The sequence below is a fragment of the Rhinolophus ferrumequinum genome, chromosome 8, assembly GCF_004115265.2.
Source record: "Rhinolophus ferrumequinum isolate MPI-CBG mRhiFer1 chromosome 8, mRhiFer1_v1.p, whole genome shotgun sequence".
In the NCBI taxonomy this organism is placed as follows: Eukaryota; Metazoa; Chordata; class Mammalia; order Chiroptera; family Rhinolophidae; genus Rhinolophus; species Rhinolophus ferrumequinum.
In genome coordinates, this window is record NC_046291.1 from 68,436,935 (window position 1) to 68,461,596 (window position 24,662).

At 43.2% G+C, this 24,662-nt stretch overlaps 1 protein-coding gene across 2 annotated transcripts in view; it reads left to right on the top strand.

Moving 5' to 3' along the window:
- The first annotated feature begins 254 nt into the window (after positions 1-254).
- The window catches only part of CACNB4 (calcium voltage-gated channel auxiliary subunit beta 4), a 225,878-nt gene continuing 201,470 nt past the window's right edge, over positions 255-24,662 (top strand). The window contains exons 1-2 of one of the 2 annotated variants that reach the window (XM_033112161.1): positions 255-390; positions 911-994. In XM_033112161.1, coding sequence (XP_032968052.1) covers positions 331-390; positions 911-994 — 144 coding nt within the window. In that variant the 5' untranslated portion in view covers positions 255-330. Of the gene's footprint in view, positions 391-542; positions 681-910; positions 995-24,662 lie in introns of those variants that run through there. The other variant, XM_033112162.1, reaches the window with a different exon arrangement.

Here is a 24,662-nt window from a genome sequence, read left to right on the forward strand (position 1 = left end):
CTCCCTTCATCCTCTGGAAAGCTCTGATGTAAGGCGCTCGCTAGGTGGGAGAGCGCTCTCCTCATCGCTCGGGTGGGCGACATCCCGAGAAGTCCCACCGCCGGAACTTCCCCTGCGGGGGCCGCTGCCGGGACCCCGCTGCGGGCGCGGGGGCAGCGCGTCTGTCCCTTTAAGGTGTCGCGCTCCCAGAAGTGCGGGCCGGGAGCTGGGAGCTGGCGCGGTCCTGCAGCGGGTGGGGAAGTCCTGCCCCCCCGCCCCCCGCTTCCGAGCCTCCGGGGGCCCGTCGGCCCTCCGCCCATCGCGCTCGGGCTGGCCATGCAGCTGTGAGCCATGTCCTCCTCCTACGCCAGGAACGGAGCCGCCGACGGGCCGCCCTCGCCCACCGCGCAGGTACCGCCCCCTCCGCCCCCCCCCCCCCGGCCTCCGCTGCCCGGCAGGGCCCCGCCTTCGTGCGGGGCGCGCGGGCCCCCCAGTCCTGGGAGTGAGCGGCCTCTCTCTCCCACCCTCCTCCGCGGCCCTTCCTCCTCCCGCTCCTCCTCTTTCTCGTCCTCCTCCCCTCCTTCTCCTCCTCCCCTTCACCTGGTCGGTTCTCTGCGCTCCCGCTCCGGAGCCCGCAGCCTGCCCCAGCGGATGCCGGGGACTCGGACCCCGCGCCCTGAGAGTCTTTGTTAATGGATGTGGTGGGTGCTCGCCGGCCGCACCTCTCGGGCATCTTTTCAGCGGTGCAGGCGTGGAATGGGTGGGTGGGTGGGGGTGGGGGCTGGATCTGGGGACCACGGAGGACACTTGGGTGCGGGCTCCGGGGGACCCCGGGGCGCTGGTCCAGGGGCGGACTCTAGCCTGGGGTGGTCGCCCGACTCCACGCTGCGGTCCTTACCCGCTTCTCTCTGGCCCCGTGTGTCGAGTCCAGGTGGCCCGAGGCACCACGACCCGAAGGAGCAGGTTGAAAAGATCCGATGGCAGTACCACTTCGACCAGCTTCATCCTCAGACAGGTAGGAGGCAGGTGCGGGGCGGAGGCGGGGCAGCAGGTTGGGCCTGAGGCCGAGCGCCTGGTGCAGGGGTCCGAGGGCGGAGCGCAGACCCCACATGCGGGAGCAGTGCGTGGCGTCTCCACGCGCGGCTTTCCCGCGCCTGGCAGGATCTCCGGCTGCGTCCTTCCCTCTCTGCCCCTTGCTCGCGAAGTCTTCGGGTCCAGGCGTCTCTGCACCGCCCTAGGAAGTTAGTTTGTGCGTGTGGAGGCAAGTCGGCAGGGACTGGGTTTCGGGCAGGGCCATTTAATTAGAGACTGGAATATTTCTGGTTGCATCTTCGTGCGTGGGGAGACGTCTTTAAGTAGTGTAACTTGACTTTGAGTAACCAAAGCCCCTGTGGCCGGGCACCTGGTTTGATTCGGCTGAAAGTGAGGGTTATTTTCTGTTTAGCCCCATTTTGAATACTGTTTTCTGTCTAGGGCTTGGGAGAGATGTCCGAGTTCTGGTCAAAAGAAAGAAAAGACACTGAACAGAAAGTTTGGCCCCACTTTGGGACCGCTTCTTCGGGTCTCTTAATTAGGGAAAGAGTGCCGGATCTGGTTAAATTGAAATAAGGGAAGGCCGGCACTAAGTCCCCCGGGGTCCGGGTGGTATTACACTTACTGTTTGTTTCTTAGTGGTGGTTTTCTTCTGCGTGGTTCTCATGTGTGTTGTGTGTGGTAGAGAGAGCAGGTTACGCTGAATGCTGAAGTGCCTTTCATCTTGACCCAGGAAATTGGTCTTTAGTTTTCATCCTGTCCATGCTGCTGGGTGCCAGAGAGATCATGGAAAAGTGAGTCACCTTGATCCCTTTATTTTGGAATAGAAACTGTCCAGGTGTGTGCCTTTGGGTGACCTAGGAGGACTGCTCATCGCACCAAAACGCTTTTATTTCAGGCTCCATTATGGCCTGCTGGAGTGACCTTGGGAAGTTCTTTTCCCTCTAAGACATTCAGAGCGTTGGGAATGTATTTTTAACCTATGATGGCAGCTTTGCAATGGTTCTTTAGAGATTATCTCACCACTTTAAACCGGGTATCCATGACGAATGGGCATTCGACTCAAAATTGGACTCACACCTCTCCTAAAGGGTCCATAGAGCATATTTAGATAATATTTATTATGTAGATACTCATACTCCACAGAAACAAATTATTACTATTTCTCTTTAATTCAGTGAGCACTAGGCATGTGCATTATTAAAATACATTTAGGATTCTGAATTCATTCTAAAAGTGCATTCCGTCCCCTTTGTGCTTCGGTTATTTATGTATTTGATACAGCAAAGACATCCTCCATCTTTAAAAAAATTTTGAGTTATATGACTGTTTGAGATCTTGTTCTTGTTTATTTAGTAGGTGCCTATTTTGGGTAGTGTTTTATTGTTACCAAACTCGTAGAAATACTAATTATACAGCAGTGTATTCCATGAATGGCTTGACTAAAACTTGTGAGTTCATGTACACCATCACTTCACTAATGCTTCATTTTTTCCCAAGCACAAAACAAAACAATCAATATTCTTTCTAATGTTCTTTCCCCAATTTGCTCCAATAAATGATTGAGATAATACATGTATAGGTTCTTGTTGAGTGTGCTATGTATTGCCTTAAAAATGTAAAAAATATTGCATGCTAAATAATTTTAGGAGTAATTTAAACCAACGCAGATTTTTAGAATAAATATATTTCATAAGTCTTTCTGAAACTGGGATTTGGTAGTTTAATAAAATGGTCTAATTTACATTCAGGAGTTAGTTGTAATTGTATCGTATACACAATCTTCCAATTTTTTTCTGCAAAAAATACATAATTTTTGTGAGCATTTAGAGTTCAGTAAGTATCCTACACATAATCTCCTTTAAATGGCATAATGCGGAGTTCTGTAATGGCTACAATAAAAATGAGGATTGTTATTTCTTTGAGAAGAGATGAAAAATGACTGCAAATAAAATTTAACAGTGTATTTTTTGAAATAAAATGGAACAGTTTTCACCCAAATGCCAAAAAAACAATTGTTTTTTAGAACCACAAAAGTTTGTTATCATAGTCTCATTATTTGTTAAATGACCAGTAATTTATTGTTTTTGAGTTCTTGATACATTAGAGTGATGGACTTCCTTAGATATTTCCCAGTCTGTGTGATGCTTTTGCACATGAAGAAGATAATGGGGACTACTGATAAAACTAGTGCTGTTCATTTCTTTGTCATATTCTTTACAAATATACAGAAAGAAAGCTTTCACTAAAAAAAAATAATTGATGTATTGACTCAGATGGAGCTGGTGATGAAGAACAGAGGACAGTTGGCAAACTCACCTAATAAAACAATGTTTATTCTTTGAGCTGGCAAAAAAATTGTGTGTGTACATGCATGCACGTATGTGTGTGCACACACGTGTCCATACACACATGTGAGTTGGCCTGAAAACAAGCAGACTGAAAAAGAGCTTGCCTCTACTCTGAGGGATGCGCACAAAGTCCCTCAGGTATCCGTGACCTTGTTTCCTGGTTTACTATATTGCTGGCCTCCCCAATTTAGGAGGGGTGGAGGTTTTGGAATGAATCCAGGGATCAACTAAATGGTTTCTCTGAGGAAAGGTGAGAAGACGAAGTCTTCCGCCCCTGAAGGGAGAGAGAGCTACGGGTGATCAGTCATGATCTTTAAAGTGTACACAAAAGCCTGCTTTGGTAATGTGATGGACTGTTCTAGGTCTTCACTGAGGATAAAACTCAGGAATTGGCTACAATTCGAAAGGAATGCTTTTTTACAGTAAGGCGTTTCTCAGAGTGTTGCTATCATTGGAATGGCTTTCCAAGTGAGGCTGTAGAATTTTCTCCCAGATCACTTCTGACAGGCTATTTATGAATGGGTTATTTATTCATGTTTTAAATTTTTAGGAAACACTTATTAAACATTAGCTATGTGTCCAGCACTCTGCTAGCTACTATAAAGGGGGAACGAAAAAATGACTGAGACCCAGTCCTTGTACCCAAAGGATTTTATAATCTAGTTATGCAGACCTAGATGTGTAGAAAGAATTATCTATGTATGTCATAGATGTATAGCAATGTAGCAAGGAATGAGGGTGTGGGCAAAATGCCCATGTGTGTTGAGTATTGAAATACCCGTGAGTGTCAGTGCACATACAGTTTGTGTGGTGGAGTGCTCCAGATCACCGCACTGAGATCTGTCTTAGTTTTCTCTGCACTGGAGTTTGAAGAGAATATATGATCGGAGTGGGATTAGTTGATTGACCTGTCCTTGTGAAGTCTGCCCTTCTGGGGACTGCAAAGACTTCCAAGGCCTGGCCGCTACCAGCTTCCAGCTTCATCTCGAGCTCACCTCTCTTAGTTCTAGAACAGCTCTTGAATATACCACCCTTCCTCCTGCCATAGCCCCTTTGCACGTGCTGAACCCACTCGTGGAGTGCTCTTTCTCTCCCCTTTGCCTGGTTAACTTTCTCTCCCCTCTGCAACTTGACTGTATTTTTTTTCTGTTTTATTGTTTCTAATATTCTGGTGGAGTCGTTAGGGTTTTCTGTGTAAGGAATCAGGTCATCAGCAAACAGTGACAATTTAACTTTGTCATTCCCAATTTGGGTGCCTTTTATTTCTTTCTCTTGCCTGGTTGCTCTGGCGAGGACTTCCAGTACTCATTGAGAGTGGTGAGAGGGGACATCTCTGTCTTGTTCCTGAAGCAAAAGGCTTCAGTTTTTCACCGTTAATTATGATTTTACTAACGATTTGTCATACATGGCCTTTATTATTTGAGGTACTTTCCTTCTATACCCATTTTACTAAGTATTTTAATCATAAATGGATGTTGTATCTTGTCAAATGCGTTTTCTGCATCTATTGATCTGATCATATGATTTTTATCATTTATTTTATGTATGTGATGCATTATACTGATCAATTTGCGTATGTTGAACCCTGGAATGAAATCCACTTGATCGTGATATATAATCTTTTTATTGTATTGTTGTATTCTATTTTCTAGTATTTTACTTAGGATATTTGCATCTGTATTTACCAGAGATATTTGTCTGTAGTTTTCTTTTTTGTGTGTTATCCTTACCAGGTTTTGTATCAGAATAATGTAGAACTCATAAAATGAGTTAGGAAGTATTGCCTCTTCTTCAGTTTTTTGGAAGAGTTTGAGGAGGACAGGTATTAGATCCTCTTTGAATGTTTGGTAGAATTCACTAGTGAAGGCATCTGGTCCTGAACTTTTGCTTTTGGGGAAGTTTTGGAGGATTGTTTTAATTTCCTTACTGTTGATTGGTCTATTTAGATTTTCCAGTTCTTATAGACATGTTTGTCTGATGAAATGCAAAATTTTCTGCAATGAAATGCAAATTCATCAACAGAAGGTGTATATGCTTCGTTCACAGCTCTAAGAAAAGTCTTATGTCTAGAGGCATATATGTATATGCAAAACTTATCCATAAACTTAGAATTACAGAATTTTAGAACAGGAAGAGATTGCAAAGGGAAAGTACTGCAGTTCTCCATTTTCAGATGGATGAAACAGAGACCAAAGGTCATGCAGGCCTTACCAAAGTTACACCAATCGATAGTGGTGGGATTGAGACAGTCTCAGATTCTACAGTTTTTTTCACCAGAACACTCTTCATCTCTGAGTAATCATGACAGATATACAGACACACATAGATGTGCACACATGAAAGGGCATATGGAGCTTATTCCTCTTAGATCCTAGAAATATTCTTCATCTGTATGGTTACTGTGAAGAACAAAGCAACAACTAGAGACTAGGCTTTCCCCCCCCAAATTTTATCATGGGATGGATGGAGATTTTGTTTGCGTGGTTCATGGTTCATGGAGGTTTGTTTGTTTGTTTGTTTGTTTACTAGTGTATGACCCAGAATCTAACCAGGAAACAAAACTTGAGTTTTTACAACTGAGGGACTTGAATGTAGAGGGGCTTGAATGGTTAAATAGGTGATGGAAGAGACTAGAAGTTAAACCGAGACTTTAGCAAGAGCAGGAAGCCACTGTCACCTCTAGGCTAGAAGGACAAAAAGAAGAAACTGTGATTGGAGCCCAGGGTCCAGCATCACCTGGTAGATTCTGGATCCACTGGGGTACTGTTTTGCAGGAGCAAGAGACACAGAGGATATCACCTCACACCTGTCAGAATGGCTGTTATAAAAAAGACAAGAAATAACAAGTGTTCTCACGGATTGTGGACAAAAGGGAACCCTTGTGTACTGTTGGTGGGAATGTAAATTGGTGCAGCCACTACGGAAAACAGTATGGAGGTGCCACAAGAAATTAGAAATAGAACTACGATGTGATCCAGCAATTCCACTCCTGGGTATTTATCTGAAGGAAATAAAAACACTAACTTGAAAAGAAATGTGCACCCTCATGTTCATTATTGACAATAGCCAAGATAAAGAAACAACCTAAGTGTCCATCGATGGATGGATAAGGAAATTGTGGTATATATGTAGTGGAATATTATTCAGCCATAGAAAGAGGGAAATCTTGCTATGTGCGACAATATGGATAAACCTTGAGGGCATTATGTTAAGTGAAATAAGTCAGAGAAAGTCAAACACTGTATGATCTCATCTTTATGTGGAATCTAAAAACAAACACCAAACAATCCCCATCCCCCATCCCAATAACCTGAAGCTTATTTATACAGAGATCTGATCAGTGGTTGACCCGTAAGGCCAGGTCTTATATAATGTAATATAATATAATACCCTGTCTTATATAATATAAGACCAAGTCTTATATTAATTTTTGCTCCAAAAGACGCATTAGAGCTGATTGTCCGGCTAGGTCTTATTTTCGGGGAAACACGGTACTGCATTGAATACTTAAAAGTTACTAAGAGAGTAGATCTAAAAGTTCTCATTACAAGAAAACAATTGTAACTGTGCGGTGATGGCTGTAAACTAGACTTCTGATCATTTGCAATATATACAAATATCAAATCATTATGTTGTATACCTGAAACTAATATAATGTTACATATCAATTCTATCTCAATTTTAAAAAGGGAGAGACACGGAAGAGATGCAGCCTCTGCCAAAGAAGCTGCTTGAGGTGGTGAGAATGGGGGCAAATACTCTGGCTTCTTCCTTCTCTCTGCCCCCAACCCCAGTCTCCTGGAGTGCCTTCCAATGGCTGAGCCCAGCTGGGAGCCAGCTGACATGGGAGCCTGGGAAACAGCCCAGGGAAAGTGGAGGAATAAATCTGAGGGCAACAGGCCAGGACTGGCACAACCATTATTATATTTCAGTTGCGTGGAAGATAATAATGAATCATTTTTCACCAGCACAATTGGAAGTTTTTACTTGCTCTGTAAGTAGAACTTCCTTGCTAAGTGGTATAATCCAGTTACTATGAACTTGAAGGAAAAGTTTATACCTGTTTTCTTTGTGAAGTTTTCCAGAATGCACCTTCCCAAATTGAGACCTGGTAAAGCAAGAAAGAACTCTGTCTCTCGTGGCAAACTGCTTTGTGTTTGCTCTTGGGCTTGAATAAATAGATTTGAATGGATGAAGCTCCTGATTGAGAAATCAAATCACTGGGCAGCTAATCCGTGAACCAGTTGTTTTTACCTTTTTCCGAATCTCTGTTCTTGGCACACAGAGTTCCACATATCTCATTTTAGTAGGGAAAGAACTGTGTATCCTTCAGTTTAGGATAGTAAGATTTTATTGAAACTTGGATAAATTCAGATTCAAATTTTAATCTTTCTAGGAAATTATAGGATGCTGTGTGGAAACCTCAGCTGAAAATGATCTTGGCTTTGCTGTGGCCTCTGTCCTTCATGACTCCACCTGCTGCCCCAGACAGTGTGGTCCCTGGGTTTCACGGAATAGAGACTGCTGCTCAGCAAGGGAGAAAACAAAGATGGAGCTGAGAGAATGTAGTTTAGTCAAACCACATGGTGTATGTAGCTAGTTGGAGAAACCATTCTCTCCATTCCCGGTGAGTCTGCTAACTTGATGGGGTCAGTTGGGCCCAGCAAATCTAGTTCTGACCCATCTTTTCTAGCTGAAGTCATGGCATTGTCCACGCTCACCATCATCCCGTGAGTCTGTCCAGTTCTTGGTCTCATTTCTGCAGTTCAGACGCAGAAGAAAGCAGAAGCCCTAACCAGGGCGAGCAGGCTTGCTTGCAAGTCCCCACACCACTGACAACTCCAGGAACCTTCCACAGACACATGGGTAGTGGGCACGAGGGCCCATTCTGCTCTGTAGCGCTCAGGGTTTGGCCTCTGCATGCTTTTTCAGCAACATGTTGGAGTGGAGTGCTTCCTAGAACCACAAGCAGTGCAGTGCCATGCTCTGCTTCCTCCCACTTCGCTGCTGCTTCCTTTCCATGAGGAAGGTATTTGCCAAGGATGGGTCACAGGTCTCAGATCCATAGCTCCTCTGAGCCCATCCTTCAGCGGGGTGTGCCTGGTGTAGGCGGAGCCCCTGGACACTTCGTACTTCCGTAGAACCCAGGTGCTGCACCAGTATTCCCTCTGGGGGCTGTGCAGCGCACTCCCTTAACCACCCGCAATCGCATGCGCTCTTCAGAATACCCCTCCAGATTGGTGTACATCCAATTGATGTCACAAGAAGAGCTGGGCTGTTATTGCCAAAGAGCCCCCATCACACGCATGCTGAGTTAAGCAGCCAGTATTGTCTTGCCTCCACAGTTACAGGCCCTGGTCCTTCGTGAACCAGGAAAACACTGAGGTAGAATTCAGCACTCTTCATTCTAAAAGAAGTGTAAGTTAGAGATTACAGGGCAGCAAATCAGGAATTTTACATGGAAGTGATCATGTGAATTGGGGCAGGGAGAGTGGGTAGGATTAGAGCTAGAAGGCTGAATGAATGAAAAGGCTACATTGTAGATTCAATTTTAAGAGAATTGTTTTATTGCGTTCCAGTAGCAATAACAATATGCTGTGTGCTACGGCTGCCTGCTTTCTGAAATATTAGGTTGGTGCAAAAGTAATTTTGGTTTAAAAGGTTCAAAATAGGGGTGGCCAGTAAGTTGGTTAGAATGTGGTGCTAATAACAAGGTTGCCGGTTCCACCCCTGCATGGGCCACTGTGAGCTGCATCCTCCTTAAAAATAAAACAAAATAAAATAAAAGGTTAAAAGTAATTGGAAAAACCACAATTACTTTTGCACCAACCTATTAGAGAAGGCTGATTTCTTACAAACACCTGGCCTAAATATTGGCCATATTAAAATTCCTTGACAGTAGTTCTCATTTTAACTAAACATGCCCCTCTGCAAACTTTCCTATTTTCTTTAACTTAACCTTTCTTATTACACACGTAAACAGAGCAGAGGTAATTGCTTGAACCTGAAGGGATGGCATTCAGCACTTATACTTGAGGTACTGAAAGCATTATTCGAGAGAGGCTGTAAAACTTACGCCACATGTTATGATATTCTGATCATTTCACTGCAATCATTTGGATGACAAACCTTGCCTGTTTTATTTTTCATTTTATGTTCTTCTCTGTTGCTTTCTCCAGGGTTGCAATTTCATTGTTGTAGCAATAATCTTTGTTTTGAGAGAAAATATTTTGTAAACACAAACTTGAAAAGAACCTGCATTTTTGGGGTTGTCGAAATCACTAGAAATGGTTAACTTTTGTAGTGTTCTCTGTGTCTGAATATTATGATATTATTTTGAAATTAGGAGTTTTTTTCTGGAATTTCTTTCGTAATGCAGGAAAGACCAACAGTAGTGGAAATGCATAGTAATTTATGGAGATTAATTTATTATACTCTCCTTATACTTCTCGAGTGACCCAGTGCCAGTGTTAGGAACTCAAATACTGATTGTTTCCAATTCAAACAGTTGGGTAATATGATCATGTGAAGGGTTAGAGTGCTCTATATACATGACTCTATTTGGCCTCAGTGTGTGTGTGTGTGTGTGTGTGTGTGTGTGTGTGTGTGTAACAGAAAGGAGGAAGTTATTCTTTCAGGAATTCAGAGGCTGTATTCTGTTATAACCATAAAGTAATTTAGAACACTTTCACCACCTCCAAAAGAAACATTGTACCCACTGTCAGTCATTCCCCATCCTTCCACCGGCCATCCCCAGCCTTAGGCAGCCTTTAATCTCTGTCTCTATAAATTTGCATATTCTGGACATTTCGTATAACTGGAATCATGCAATAATATATGATCTTTTATGACAGGCTTCAGATTATTTTCATTAACATATTGTCTATACCATCCCGAGGGTTCCCAGTTGTAGCCCCTGGTCTAAATCTGCAGATGCTGGCCTGTGTGTGGAAAGGCACTTGTCTTTCCTTAAGAGTGTGTCCCAGACAAATTTTCAAGAGGTCATGTTGAATGGGGTGAATCATATTTGTATTTATTTTGGAGCTGCTGCAGTCTCAGGTCATAAAGCTGACTTTTTTTTTTGCGGAGGGAGCTATTTAACTTGCATGGAAATCAAACCTCTGACCGTGTTCTCCGTGCCCTCAGGATTGCACAAAACGGAGTGGCTCTCATCTATAGACGACGATTTATATAGGATGGGATGAGATCGACCGGATTAAAGAAAAGCGTCTGAGCATTATAGCTGGTTATTGCCATCATTCGCGATAATTTTTAGGAATAGAAATGTCTTGGGTGCTTACAATTCAAAATACTTCTCTTATTTTATCCAGATGTTCGTAATAACTCAGTTTTGGTAATTATAATCTTTCTACCATGAGAGATACAATTAAGAAGAAAGCAGAGGGCTTGAGTCCCAAGCTAAGTACAAGATTTGTGGGAATTACTGTGTACATAAAACCGTACCCTCTATGTGACAGGTGCTGCTCAATTATATTTGTGCACTTCCCTTGGGGACAAAAGTCAATTATCAACACAGTCGTGTGGAAGAGAAGTAGGGCAGCTGCAAACATTCTCTGCTCATTTCAGAAAGCTTGAGGGGTGATTTAGTTTGGGGGGATAGTTTTCATTCTTTTGGTCTCCATGTTGTGGGGAGACCTCCTGGTAGTGAAGGCTCAGGTTTTCATTTGGTATTGGTTGTAATTCTCCTTTACTTTAATATAACATATATATTTCTTTTGGTCCTGTAAAATGAAAATTAAACCAGATAGTATCTTTTTGAAAACTATGTCAAAGATACATTGTAAGACTATTGTGTATCACAGGTATTATTACTATTACTGCTATTTCTACATGAATAGAGGTGCTCCGGGTTTAAACTAACCCAATAAAATGCAAATATAATATTTCCAAATATTTTCTTTAATGAATAGCTCTACACACAAAGAGTAAAAAGTGTTAATAGTACAAAAAAAAAGGAAGCACATTGGTGGTTTTTTTTAAATTATTTTTTTTATTGTATAATATACAGAGTATTAACTTTACCATTTTAACTGTTTTTCGTGTATAATTCAGTGACACTAAGTACATTCATGGGTATCATTTTTTAAAATGATTGTGGCAGGTTATTTAAAAAATACAAGGGAGACAACATGTAGTGCAGGGTGTCAGGCAGGGTCTCTGGTCCCACTCCCCACATAAGAACGCAGGACATGGCGAGGCCAAAAAGGAACACCCACGGAGCCATAGGTAGGGCAGTCACACCACTATACTCTCACTGGCGACTGGGTTGGAGACACAGGAACCAGGAGCAACACAATTCTCAACCCTCACTGTGCCGCTTGCAGACTCAGCCACCATCTTCTTGCTAGCTCCCCCTTTTTTTTGCTAGCGTAACCACAGCAGTTATATTCGTGGCCAATGGCTCACTGGTTACAGCTGACGGCCAACTAGCCACAGCTGCTGGCCATTTACTGCCTGAGCCAGCACCTTTCTATGTGAGGCCGAGAGCCTGGAAACTGCTTTTTGGGGCTCTGTCCCCGCACAACACTTAAATATATTCAACTTATAGATACGCTAAAAACATCCCCCATGATCCGGGCTTCTCACCACAACTGTGGCCTTATTTAAAGCAACAAAAAACAAAAAACAAAAGCAACAGAAAAGAAACCCTGGAGTGTCCACCAGGCTCTTGGTCCCCAACTTGAGGAGAACCAGGAAGCACTGTGGAGGCTGCCTGCACCCTCAGGGTGCACGTACGAGTTGGGCCTGGGACGGGGCCCCTGCACGGCCTGGCACCCTGCCCCAGGATGCCCGTCCTCACACGCCTCAGTGCTTTGCTTTTCCCTGCACTCTCTGAAATCCGAACAGTTGCAAGATGATTTGGGTTACTGAGCAGCCTATTTTTAAAAATGTGAATGTTCCCAGGAGTCGTAAGGGGCTGTAGTCATTCATACACGATTGCAATTTGGCTCACTGCTCACAGATGCGCTCGTCTTAACCATCTTACAGACGCCCACCACTCAAAGCCGACATGGTCCCCAACGAAGATCCCAGTGTCCCTGGGCTGTTTGTCCTTCCACACAATGTCCTCCCCTTATGACCCTGTCGGAAAGCTTGTTGAGAAAGCCTGGAACACGGCCTGAACAGAGGGAAGCATATGGTGCTACCTCGCTACAAGCACATACAAGGTCGGACAGTTAAGTTCACGAACTCATCCTAGAAAAAGTGCTACATATCTCACTGTTGAATATCACTACAGTCACCTTCAAAGAACTCCCCTTGGGAAGCTATGCACCGACGTCAGTGCCTAGTCCACCCTTCAGAGCAATTCTGGAACTCTTTTTCTGGAATGGCCATCAGAGCTGTCGTCATATCACCCTTAATGTCCTGAATGTCATCAAAATGTCTTCCTTTCAATATTTCCTTGATCTTCGGGTAAAGAAAGAAGTCATTGGGGGCCAGATCAGCTGAGTAGGAAGGGTGTTCCAATGCAGTTATTTGTTTACTGGCTAAAAACTCCCTCATAGACAGTGCCGTGTGAGCTGGTGCATTGTCGTGATGCAAGAGCTATGAATTCTTGGCAAAAACTTCAGGTCGTGTTCATATAACTTTTTCACACAGTCTTTTCAGCACTTCCAAATAATAAACTTGGTTAACTGTTTGTCTATTTGGTACAAATTCATAATGAATAATCCCTCTGATATTAAAAAAAAACCCTTAGTAACATCGTTGCAACAAGTTCGCGAACTTAATTGTCAGACTGCGTATACTCAGACTTGGACTCTGTTCCAGTTTTCTTCCCTCCACCCCCTCAGTCCTGCCAGTCCTTCTCTTCGAAGAAGGTCTCAGCATTCCCACTTGACGATGACCTCTCCATCTATCTGTCAAGCCCTTCTAGAACCTCCTCCCCCACAAAGCCCATACTGTGTCTTCAGGTCTCCCTCTTTGGCACTCCTTGACATTCTGTTTTGACTGTTCACCTATTAAATTCTCCTTTGTGTACCTGGAGGTCCCCCTGTCCCACCAGCCTGTGGGTCTACATGGACATTGTCCCTAACGTATCATGTGAGACGAGGAGGGAGGAACAGGAAAAGAAGTTGTAAGGTATCAACATTAAAAATCCACATTCTGCTTGTTCACCTTTCCCACATATAGGACCTCAACAGCTTGTCTCCTATCGTGTTTCCCCGAAAATAAAACCGGGTCTTATGTTAAGGTTTGCTCCAAAAGACTCATTAGGGCTTATGTTCAGGGGATGTCCTCCTAAAAAATCATGCTAGGGCTTGTTGTCCAGTTAGGTCTTACTTTTGGGGAAACACGGTAGTATCTTGCCCACTGTGGAAACTGCCTGGACCCTCAGGGTGCACATGGGAAGTGAGGCCTGGGTTCGGGATCCTGCACAGGGTGGTGCCCTGCGAGCCCAGGGCTGCTCATTACTCTGTCCCTGGATGTCTGCTGCCACAGCCTGTGAGGGAGGCTTCTGCTGCAGGGGCTCTGCCTTTGTCTGTGACAACACCACTTCCTTCTAACTAAGATGCTGTTTCTCAGGCAAAACCTAGGAGGTGACAAACATCACCATATTCTTCAGCCTCTGTGTTCAAGCTGTGTGGCAGACTTCCTCCCCTCTGGGTCACATTCTGTGTCCTGGGTCCTCAAGTGGCACTTCCTGTGCCCTGCGTCTCACAGATAGATTCCCTTGTAAAGCCAGCTTCTGTGCCGTCAGCCTGCATCTCTCTGTCGGGTTACAAGGGGGACGGACAGCATGCTGTCTCTGCCCTGGGATGGTATGTATACAAGACTTGCTTCTAGCAGTGATTCCAATCCATGTTGACCTGCATAAGTTGATGTAGACACAAACTTGGAATTCCCTTTAGGCTCAGCTGCAACCTATAATTGTGTAGTTTTTTCAAATTTTTGTGTTAGGAATTTGTGTTGTTGGGGTGTGGAACAGAAGAAAGAAGAGGAAAAGGGAAGGTGATGTCGGGGACTGAACCACTTTGGGAGTTACTGCAGGCCTCCCAAGACCACTTTGGGAGGGTAGGGTATCCGAATGGAGATCTTGGAGAGGAGAGCGATGTGCCTGGGGAGAAAGACAGTGGCTGGTAGGAGGAGATGGTTGTAGAAAAAGAAGTGAATGGAGATCAAATTTGGTCTATTTCAGACTTTGTTCTGGAACTGTATCTGTTAGGAATCTTTCAGTTGCAAATAAACAGAAGCTCAGCACAAATTAGTAAAAGCAAAATATTGAATTATTGGCTCATGTAAGTGAAAAGTCCAGGAGTAGGTCTGGCTGGCTTCAGGTATGGCTTGTTCCAGAAGTTCATGCCTTCATCAGGTCTTCTGCTTTCTTTCTCTGCAGTTCTGTCAACACTACATGCTCTTCTGTGCTCAGTTCTGTGTGCAGGCTTAGGCCCCAGTTTCGCACCTGTCATGGTGGCAGCAATGGCAATAATGGTTCAGGATCTCCCTTCATCTATTGTCCTGACCGTTGGAAGAGAGAGCCTCTTTTATGGTAGCTCCAGCAGAATGCAAAAGGGTTTTGTTTTTATTTTGTAGACACGCTCTCTTCCCTTTGCAAAGCGCACACACACACACACACACGCTTGAATTTTACTGGCCTGAAATGGCTTATTAACCAACACTGTGGCCAGGGGACTGCCTGAAGCTGGTGGGTGGTCACTCCTAGAGATAAGATTGGGGTCAGGCTGCTATGGCTGAGAATAGGGAAGTTCCTTAAGGGAATTTTGGGAGCTAATGGTAGATGGAGAGGCATATGGCTATTGTAGAAAGAATTTGCCAGACGTTTGCTGGAAAAAGGACTCTCCTGGGACCCAGGCAAGATGCTTGGAGTTTCTTCTCTTGCTCCTCCTTCTTCTTGTACCACATGTTTCAGCCCCTTCCTGGGTTAAAAGGGAATTTTCAAAAAACTGTGTTAAAATACATAGAATATAAAATTTACCATCTTAACCATTGTTTTATCAGTGAACAGTTCAGTGACACTACATACATTCACTTTGTTGTGCTACCATCACCACCATCCATCCTAAATATAATTTTGTAGGCTAATCTGGGAGTCCAACTTTGTATTGTAACATTGTTTTTAATGAGAAAATATGTACCAAGTTTCAAGTAATTGGCTAAACAACAAACTTCTGGGACACCACCCAAGTGTTAATACAGGAGTACGTACCTGAATTAATATTTCTCAGGGCCTCTGTTTTCCTTTCTGCGAAATGGGGCTTTGAGTGGGGTGGGCTAGGTGACCACTGAGGTTCCTTCGAGCTCTAGTATTATAGGACTTTATGTCTTTGTCCACAGATGTGTGTGGTCAACTCATTTGTCTTGGTAGAAAACTATATTCTGTCATTTTTGTGGAAATCCTGTGACATTTAGTTGCTGCGATGAACTCATAAAACATAGGGTCATTCAATATCAAATATTATTGAAGGTGTTAGATGAAGGCATTCTTTTTAGAATGTAGCCAAGAGATGATGTGGAGAAGTTTACAAGAGGAAAGATAATTTGGGGTAGAGCAAAATCTATAACTCTTCCGAAGTATACGCATACAGAATGAAAGGATATGCAAAGAACGGAGTGGGTTGTCAAGAATGAAGCATTTGTGAAATGTGGCGAGATGGTTCTCAGATGTGCATCCTGGAAGCTATTAAGAGAAAGCTGGCTGAGGAGGGAGTCGTGTAGCTCCTGCTATTGTGATTATTAAACCCACCAGGAAGAGCAAGGAACTAATGGGGCTTTAAATGTATCATAAGAATAACAAAAGTTACCAGACTGAAACTCGGCTGAAGGTGAGTGGAACCACAAGATTGATTCTCATCACCTGAAAACACTGCATTAGGAGCTTTCAATCCTGACTTGCCTGCTTATCCCTAGTCTCTCAGGGGCATGACAGTTTGCATATGTAGTTCAGCATGGCTTCCTGTATTCCAATAAGTGTGGCAGGAATTTCTGTTTCTAAGTGATATTTAATAGGAGGTCTGGGGGATATTTGTATAATAACAGACCTTGTGTGTCCATCGTGCCTGGGTACGTTGGTTCACTTGACTATTTTCCTTCTCATCTCTCTTCCAGTCAGTGGCACATGCTCCTTACCCATTGTTTCAAAAAATATATTTTTATACTGCTTTGTTCTGGAAATGACTGAAGTAACCTTGTATGTTATCACAAATTACTAAAATGGACCAAGGAGAAAATAAGGGTGAGACTGTGTGCTGAGTACACAAAATGTGTGCCAATGAGTTTCTAGTCACTTGCTCACTGGTGGCCTCAAGTTTGACTCTGAACCTTCTAGGAACTACCCAGAGAGGAAAGCAAGAGCATTTACAAGGGTTACAATGTCTAAGGGTAAAAAGAAACCTGTTGTTTTCGGGAAGCACAGATACTTTCTACTCTGAGACTAGAGAAGAATTTCTCCCGTGTTCTCATAGAGTTGACACTGTGTAAGACAGTCCATTAAACCCCGAAGTGACACCTTACCATAATACTGGAGTTGTTGCTTATAATATCACTCAGTATGTAGATAATGTCTCTCATCATGTTGGGGTACAGTGCAGTAGAAGCAATTATTGGGAGCCACTGCAGTATTGCCCACAAATGTCTGCCATTCTTAACCTTGGCTGCATGTTGGAATCACCAGGGAAGTATATAAAAATCCCCAGGCCCAGGCCACATTCCAGCCTAATTAAATCCGGACTTCTAGGGGGTGGGACTCAGGCATCTAAATTTTCCAAAACTCCCTAGGCGATGAATGCGGTTCTCTGGTCTCATGTAATCCAGGGGAAGATTTTAGAGCATCTGCTTTCAGCCAGGATGTATTGGTCAGGATAGGTTAGGTGATGCTGCAATAATAAAAACGTCCTCCAAACGGCAATGGCAACAATAACAACAACGATGGCTCGTTTTGTACTCACACTCCAGGTACCTCCTGGAGTAGTTGGGGGCTTGCCCACTGTTGTTCTCCCTCCAATAGAACAGCCGCTATCTGGAACACTTCTGTTTGGTGCAGAAAAGGGACTGAAAGACATGGTGGATCATACAGTGGCTGTTGAAACTCTGCATGGGTATATGCTAAGCGGCTGTAACCAAAAGATACAATGTATATTTCTTTGTCACTTAACAGTCCAGAAGTAGGTGGGCAGTTCAAAGCGGGTGGATGATCAGTGGTCCAAGCTGGGTAGGCTCTGCCATTCTCAATATTTAGATTCCATTTTTGGGTGCAGTGTGGCTGCTACTTCTTAGGCAGCTCACAGGGGGAAGAGGAGAATAATTAACTTTATTTTTATGGGGATGACCTAGAAGTTAAAAACATATTTCTTCTGCTCACACAACCCATTGGCCTGCATTTCGTCATGAGGCTAGATCTAGCTTCAAAGGAGGCTGAGAACTGTGGTCTCTAGCCGGATAGCTATGTGAAGGCTAAAAATTATGATGGCTCTATTTCTGGAGGGAAGGTGAGAATGGGTATTGGGGCCAGTTAGGCAGATTCTGCCTTATTACAGTAGTGGTTTTCAAAGTTTGGTTTTAGCATGGAAACGCTATTTCTTTCAGATGAAAGTGCTGAGATCATTCTTGGTAATCAGCATATTTGGAGATGCTTTGATTGATGTGGGAGGGTACTGTACCTGGATCCCTCCTGGTTTCCCCCTCTTGCTGTCTGCAGCAGTCCTAGAGGCATCTTAAAGGATCCATGAAAGTCAATGATGTAGAGATGACGGTTTGTACATCCCCAAATACTGTTCTTCATAGCAGACCCTCAGAATGATACCGAAATGATGGATCTGAATAATTCTTCCAGTCACTTGGTTCTAGCTCAGAAAGCCATCTCAAATCCATCCATTTCTCTCCATCTCTCCTGTGGCCACCCTCGTTCCTACTTCGAGCCACCGTCATCTCTCTTCTCGTCTACTGAAGGAGTCTCCCTGCTTCCAGATCCACTCACTCCAGATCCAATCTCCGCGTGACTTCAGAGGTTATCTTTGTATTAGGTTGGTGCAAAAGTAATTGAGGTTTTTGCAATTACTTTTAACCTTTTAAACTGCAATTATTTTTGCACCAACCTAATAGAAAGGAAATCAGATCATGTCATTCCTCTGTTTCAAAACCTCCTATGGATTTCAATTGCGTTAAAATATAGTCTTAGTTTCTTATCGTGGTGTACAAGGCTCTGTAATGATCGAACCACTGCCATACTCTCATATTTCATCTCCAACTCTCCTGTTTACTGCTCTGCACTCCTTTTCCTGTCCATCCCCCAATCCCTGGTCTTCTTGAGTTCATTGAATCAGCCAAGATTAATTTTTGTCTCCAGGCCTTTGTACTTCTGTTTTTTTTTTGTCCTGGAATGCTCTTTCCCCAGCTCTTTACATGGCTGTGCTCTTTCTCATTCTCGTCTCAGCCCAAACATCTCCCTCTTAGAGAGATCTCCTTTGGATGCCCGTCTAAGGTAGACCCACCTTCTCCCAGGCTTACTTGCTGTCACATTCCATTGCTATTAGAAATCTCCTTATTTATGGAGTTTTCTTTTCACTTATTCATTCCTCTCAATTCTCCCTGGAATGTAAGGTTCAAAAACGTCGGGAACTGGTACATCCTTGTCATTGCACGTCCCAGGTGAACAGAATAGGCATCTGACACATAATACGTGTTTAATACATGTTGATTGGTAAGTGACCAGAATGACAGTGATTTTGAGATTCAGTGGCTGGGTAAGAATCTGAGTAGGACCCAGTCTCTGTTGTCACTTAAGTGAGAAAACGTGCTAAGGATAGACTTGATATTTTCCTTTAAGAATTGAGGTATCTAAGAAGAACATGTTCTTGAAAAGAAGGCTTAGAGGTGATCCAAGCCCTGAGGGTATTCTCAGAAAGTGGTTTGGAGTTTACTCAAAAATGCACGAATGGATGTTCATGGACCCATAGTTTCAAGCACAAAGACAGCTGCAATATTTTTGGCTTGGCAAAAAATTAAAGCAGTGGTGGCCACATGGCCCTTCAGCCCCTACCATGACACATCTAGTTTTGAGCAATTCCCTTCCTAATCTACTTTCCAAAAAGACCTGATGACAAACTATATTCCCCAAGCACTGAATAGTGTCACTTGATGTCAGGGATATTAAACTTCAATTTGGTGAAATGCAGGTGAGCAAATACTTTTTATTTGTTTCATTTGGGCACTCCATCGTGGATTTGCTTCAGGACAGTTTCTGCCAGAATTAATCTAAGAAGCCTCTTGGTCATCACTGACTGAGCAACTCCCGGCCTCAGCTCTTAATCTTCTTGTGGCTGATGCTTTGGTCTGGTGCCCGGGGTTGGACACCTGAGTTCCTGCGGAACAGATCCTTTTGTCCCAGACTTCCTCAGGAGGCAGCAGGATCCTTGGACTCTGGAATTTGAGCCAGAGTTCAGAAGGGTTGAGATAGGTGTCCGTGTGTATGGCTGAGGGGTGTATGGCTCTGTGGGTGTAAAGAGACAGCAGAGAATTTCTCCAGACCAGAAGGGAGGCTCTCAGTCAGGCCAGAGGTCAAACGAGGGGAAACCAGCAGAGCTAGTGGGAGTCAGGAAACTGCCCGTGTGTCTTTCTCACCTGCTCTGCTCACGTTCCACCTGGAATGCTCTCCCCTCCAGTGCTTTTTCTGGTGAACTCCTGCTTTTCTTCATGATTGTATAAATGTCATATCCTCCGGAAAGTCTTCTCCAATACCCCCAGGCAGAATTAGTTTCTTCCTCCCTTAGTATACTTCTCACATTGTTTTGAAAGGATACATGTACAGGCCTCTCCCATTACCACATCAAGGACTTGGCTGTCTTAATTTCCTTCAGAGAGGCAGCGCAGCAGCTCTTAATGGAATTGGTTGTGGAATCAGGTGGAATGGAGCGTGAGCCGAGGCTCCATCTCTTTCTACTTGTGTGACCTTGGGCGAATAATACCATCCCTGAGGCTCATTTTCCTCCCCCATAAAATGGGAATAACAATACCTTTCTTCTAGGGTGTGGTGAGGATTTTGAGAAATGAAATAATACATGCACATCTTGGATGGAAATTACTTTATTTCAAACCACAACCTGCAGTAGCTAGTGTGCTTTTTTCAGCAGGATAGTGGTCATAATTTGTGTCATTACTGCTGCCTTCCATTTTTAGAGACGGGTGGTCATGGATGGTGGTGGTAGTGATCGTGGTTGTGGTGCTGGTGGGGGTGGAGATATTAGTGAAAAGTGGTGGTGCTGGTGATAGTGGGGTGTGTGTTGGGTGGTGATGGTGAAGGTGGCTGGAAGTGGTGGTGGTGATTCTAGGATGGTAGTTGTGCTGACGGGAAGGGTGGAGATGATGGGAGTGGTGGGGATCGTGATAGCGATGGTGGTGATGGTGAGGATGGGGGGTGGTGATAACATGGTGGAGCTGGTGGTGACAGCATCGGCAGCTCTGAACGTTTTGGGAACAAGCTGGTTTCTGGCACTTATTCTGGGTTCCTCAACTGTTGCTCATCCTGCCATTTGGGATTCATGGTCCCCAGCTCTTGGAGTGATGCCCACAAGCTTTGTTTTCTTTTGTCCCCTGCCTGCCTTATTTTGAACTCAGTCTCCTCCCCATCGGCTTACATGGGGCTCTATGCCTGGCTCCCAGCCCTGGACTCCTCTATCTGGATACTGTTATGGCTTTGGGGGCAGTTTCCTGGATCTGGCATAGAATCGTATCCCTCCTGCGCCCATCCTCTACTCCATACAGACTTGCCTCCTCTGGTCCTAGATCCCTGCTCTTCACCCAGGAGCCAGGGGCAGAGACATCCCCAATGAACTTGTCCTTTGAGTTTGTCAAGTGAGAGATTTTAATGCTAGAGGACTACATTTCTTGTTGAAAGGAATGCTCCAAGTTCTGAGAGCCACCTCCCACCCTTGAAGGACATAGCTTGCAATGGAGAATGGACTTTCTTTTAAGCAATGACAGCAGATTGACAAATCTGGTCACAATTTTCTTTTTAATGTTTTTTCTCAAAATGTATCTTTATTTTCCCAGAGAGCTTTTATTATCCTGTACTGTGTTCCAGTCTCTTAACATGACTTCACTGTTTATTTATTTATATATATATAGCAGTTCATTTGTTTACAGTGCTAGCTCAGCTTGTTCAAAATTCATAATTCCATTCTTCTGCTAACTTATGCCAGACTTGGTGATGACACTAGAATCTGGGGGCGGTGGCTAAATTCTCATGTAAACACAGTGGAAACATGATTGCCAGCTTACTACGTGGGAAAACATTATTGAGCTGAAAAAGCAGCTACTTCAAAGGGGAGAACACTTCTAGGTATGCTGAATTTGGTGCAGGGTGGGATGGGAGACATTTTTGGCCTTTGATAACAAGGAAGAAGGTCACCTCTTTAAGGAAATCATTATACTGACGTTGTAACATTTGTATTTTCTGATGGCTGGCTGTCCTCAGCTTTCTGGACCTTACTCATTTTCTGCCAAGTGCACAAAGTAGATCCATATAGATTTCTTCCAAAGACCAATAGCATTTGCGATATATTGCTCTGTGGGAGCATTTCCCTGTTGTTTTGTACAAAACTCTTAAATTGACACTAAATTCTGGTCTAGTAGGAAGAGCACAATATTTACAGCAAAAGCTCAAGTTCAAGGTCTAGCTTAACCATTTGCGAGACCTAAAGTCACTTCTTTGAGTTTTAGTTTCCACCTCTGTAACATGGCGATAGTAACTGCTGTGCCTTATTATAAGGTTTTTATAAGCCTTGACTGAGATAATATCTGTGAAAAAGGTTTGTAACATTGAAAGTTTACTATCGCTATTTTTATATTTGACTTACAGCACTTATCTTGAGGCATGAATGCTCTTCAACTAGGAATTTTGCTGCTTAGGAAAATTAATACAGATATCTCTGATACTTGTGAAAATCATTATACTTTTAAATCATTTTGCATCCAGAAATTTCCCTGAAATTTAATATTCGTCAAGCCATTCTAGCCACACTGAATTTCTCAAATTGTCTGGGAGCTGTGAAATAAAGCCAGGTCGGTGGCAGACATTCTCCAGGCTTCTGCCTCCCCACTGTGCTCTCCTGGCCTGGAATGATTGTCCCACTTCTTGCCTGTTGTATTCCTACTCATCTTTCAAGCCCCAGCTCCAAAGTCACCTCTTCTGGAATCCAGCTGCTCCTGGCAGGAGTCATTTCTGTCCTTGTATAGCTCCTTGCTCTTACCGCTAAGCTGCCCCTCTCACTTCTTGTCATCTAATTGTAAATTGCACCTGAATGTAAGCTCCAGGAGGGCAGGGATCTTTTTGTTGCTGTGTGATTCCCAGAAACATGCCTAGCACATAGTGAGTGCTCAGTGAACCTTTACTGAAAGAATGATTGAGTGACGAACGGGTGAATGCATGAAGCAGTTAGGTCAGCTCCTTCAGCTTCTTTCAGGCCCAAACTGGTTTACGTTGATGGTTTTTGTGCCTTCATCTTGGTCAGGGCTTGGTGTCTACTCAGTTTACATGTTTGTTGAATGAATACCTTTCTGGATTAGGGACTCATATATCTAAAAAATAGAAGAGAAACGCTAAATATTATAAGGTGCTAGAGATGTCATTGTACTTCCACATTGTAATTATTTAAAATGCATGATTTTTATTTTGTTTTTAGGTTATCAAAGACCCTATTGCTATTTTTATAAGAATCTGTGATAAACATCTGGAACAGTTTTTAAAACCAAACAAAACAAATAATAGGCTTCCCAGGATTAGTTTTTAATACCAATTTTTAATTTTTTCCCTAAAAAATGGTATAAACATCATTAGTATAGGACATGCCAAAATGTTTTATATCTTTAGTATCCTAATGTGCAGATATGAATAGCTTACTCATAATAAGAATTACAAATCCATGGGTAGTATCAAAGTAATAATAGCCCAGACTTTTGCAAATGACCATTTGCCAGATTTTCTGTAACTCCCGCTCGCCTGCTGTGATTGAGGAAGTCTTTCTCATAGTAAGGTTTTTAGAATTCTACTTACAAAATTTTATATCCTCTTCAGCAGATGGGCTGACCAGCTTACAGTCTCCATGGCAACAAGCTTTCTGTATTCCCCACCCCCCAACCCTTTTAAAATAGCCTAAAGTCACAGAAGGGAACTTAGATATTAATAGCATAAGAAATTTCAGTAAACATACAGCTTTTGATTACTTGTTTCTTGATCCAGAATTATTTATGATATATAGCAACTATTACTAAGCATATATGAATATAATTTTAATACTCGCGCAAAGTAGGATGTGGCAGTTGGTATGCTGAAATGATTAACTGTTGGACCACCAGTTTAAATTAGCCTCTACTTCCCAGCTTCCTTTTTGCTAGCCAAATCAAATCAGGTACTATATTCAATTTAGGAGTCAACAACATAGTAATAATGCATTACATTATTTTAACATCTACGTGAAAGACAAAACCAGGTGCTGTGCAGTTTCTGTGGACACCCATTTATGTTAAACATAAGTGTGGTGTTTGTGCCAAATATAGAAAAAGCAAGGATGATTTTTGGGGGCTGCCAGCAGCCTCTGTTGACATTGATTGACACGTATAAAGAATTGCAACCCCAAACGCAGCTCATGCATAAATGATTTTCTAAGACTAGTACACTAGCAAAGCATGGACAGGTATTTTTAAAAGAGAGGTGTATTTGGTTTGCTGAAATTTGGGCTTTTTCCCAAGAAGTGCTCTGTTTTTGATACAGCATGGTTGGGTGTTACTGATTCTTATTTTTGGGACTACTTCTAAATGTTTATTTTTGAGAAATCATGATATATTGTTACTTGTTTAGCTGTAAACATTTACATAGATTGTTATTCCATTACAAGATCTAGAATAAAGGCTATATTTTTCTCTAAAAGAGCAGAAATGTATTAAGCCTATCTGGAGTGCATGGCTTTGTGATTGGTTTTTAAAAATATGTTATTGGAGCTAAAATCCTATTACAAGATTGTCTGAGAGTTTCATTTAAATAGCTACTGAAACTTTTTTCTCCTTGTTTTTCACTGTCATGTCTCTATATTTACTTTCTTTGCTGTCACCTGATTAGGTTGAGCTGTAAAAGACCCAGTGTGGAGGGTATGTGTGAAAGTAGCATTTGATTCTACTGAAGAAAAAGGGGGCTGGGGGTGGGGAGTGTTGCTTATATCCTTGTGATGGGAGATTATTTGCGGTGGGGATCTGCTGAGGAGGCTCTTGTCATCGCTGTGACTTCTGCTGTGGGACCAATTTCCTAGCAGGCTGAGGTTTTGAGCCGTG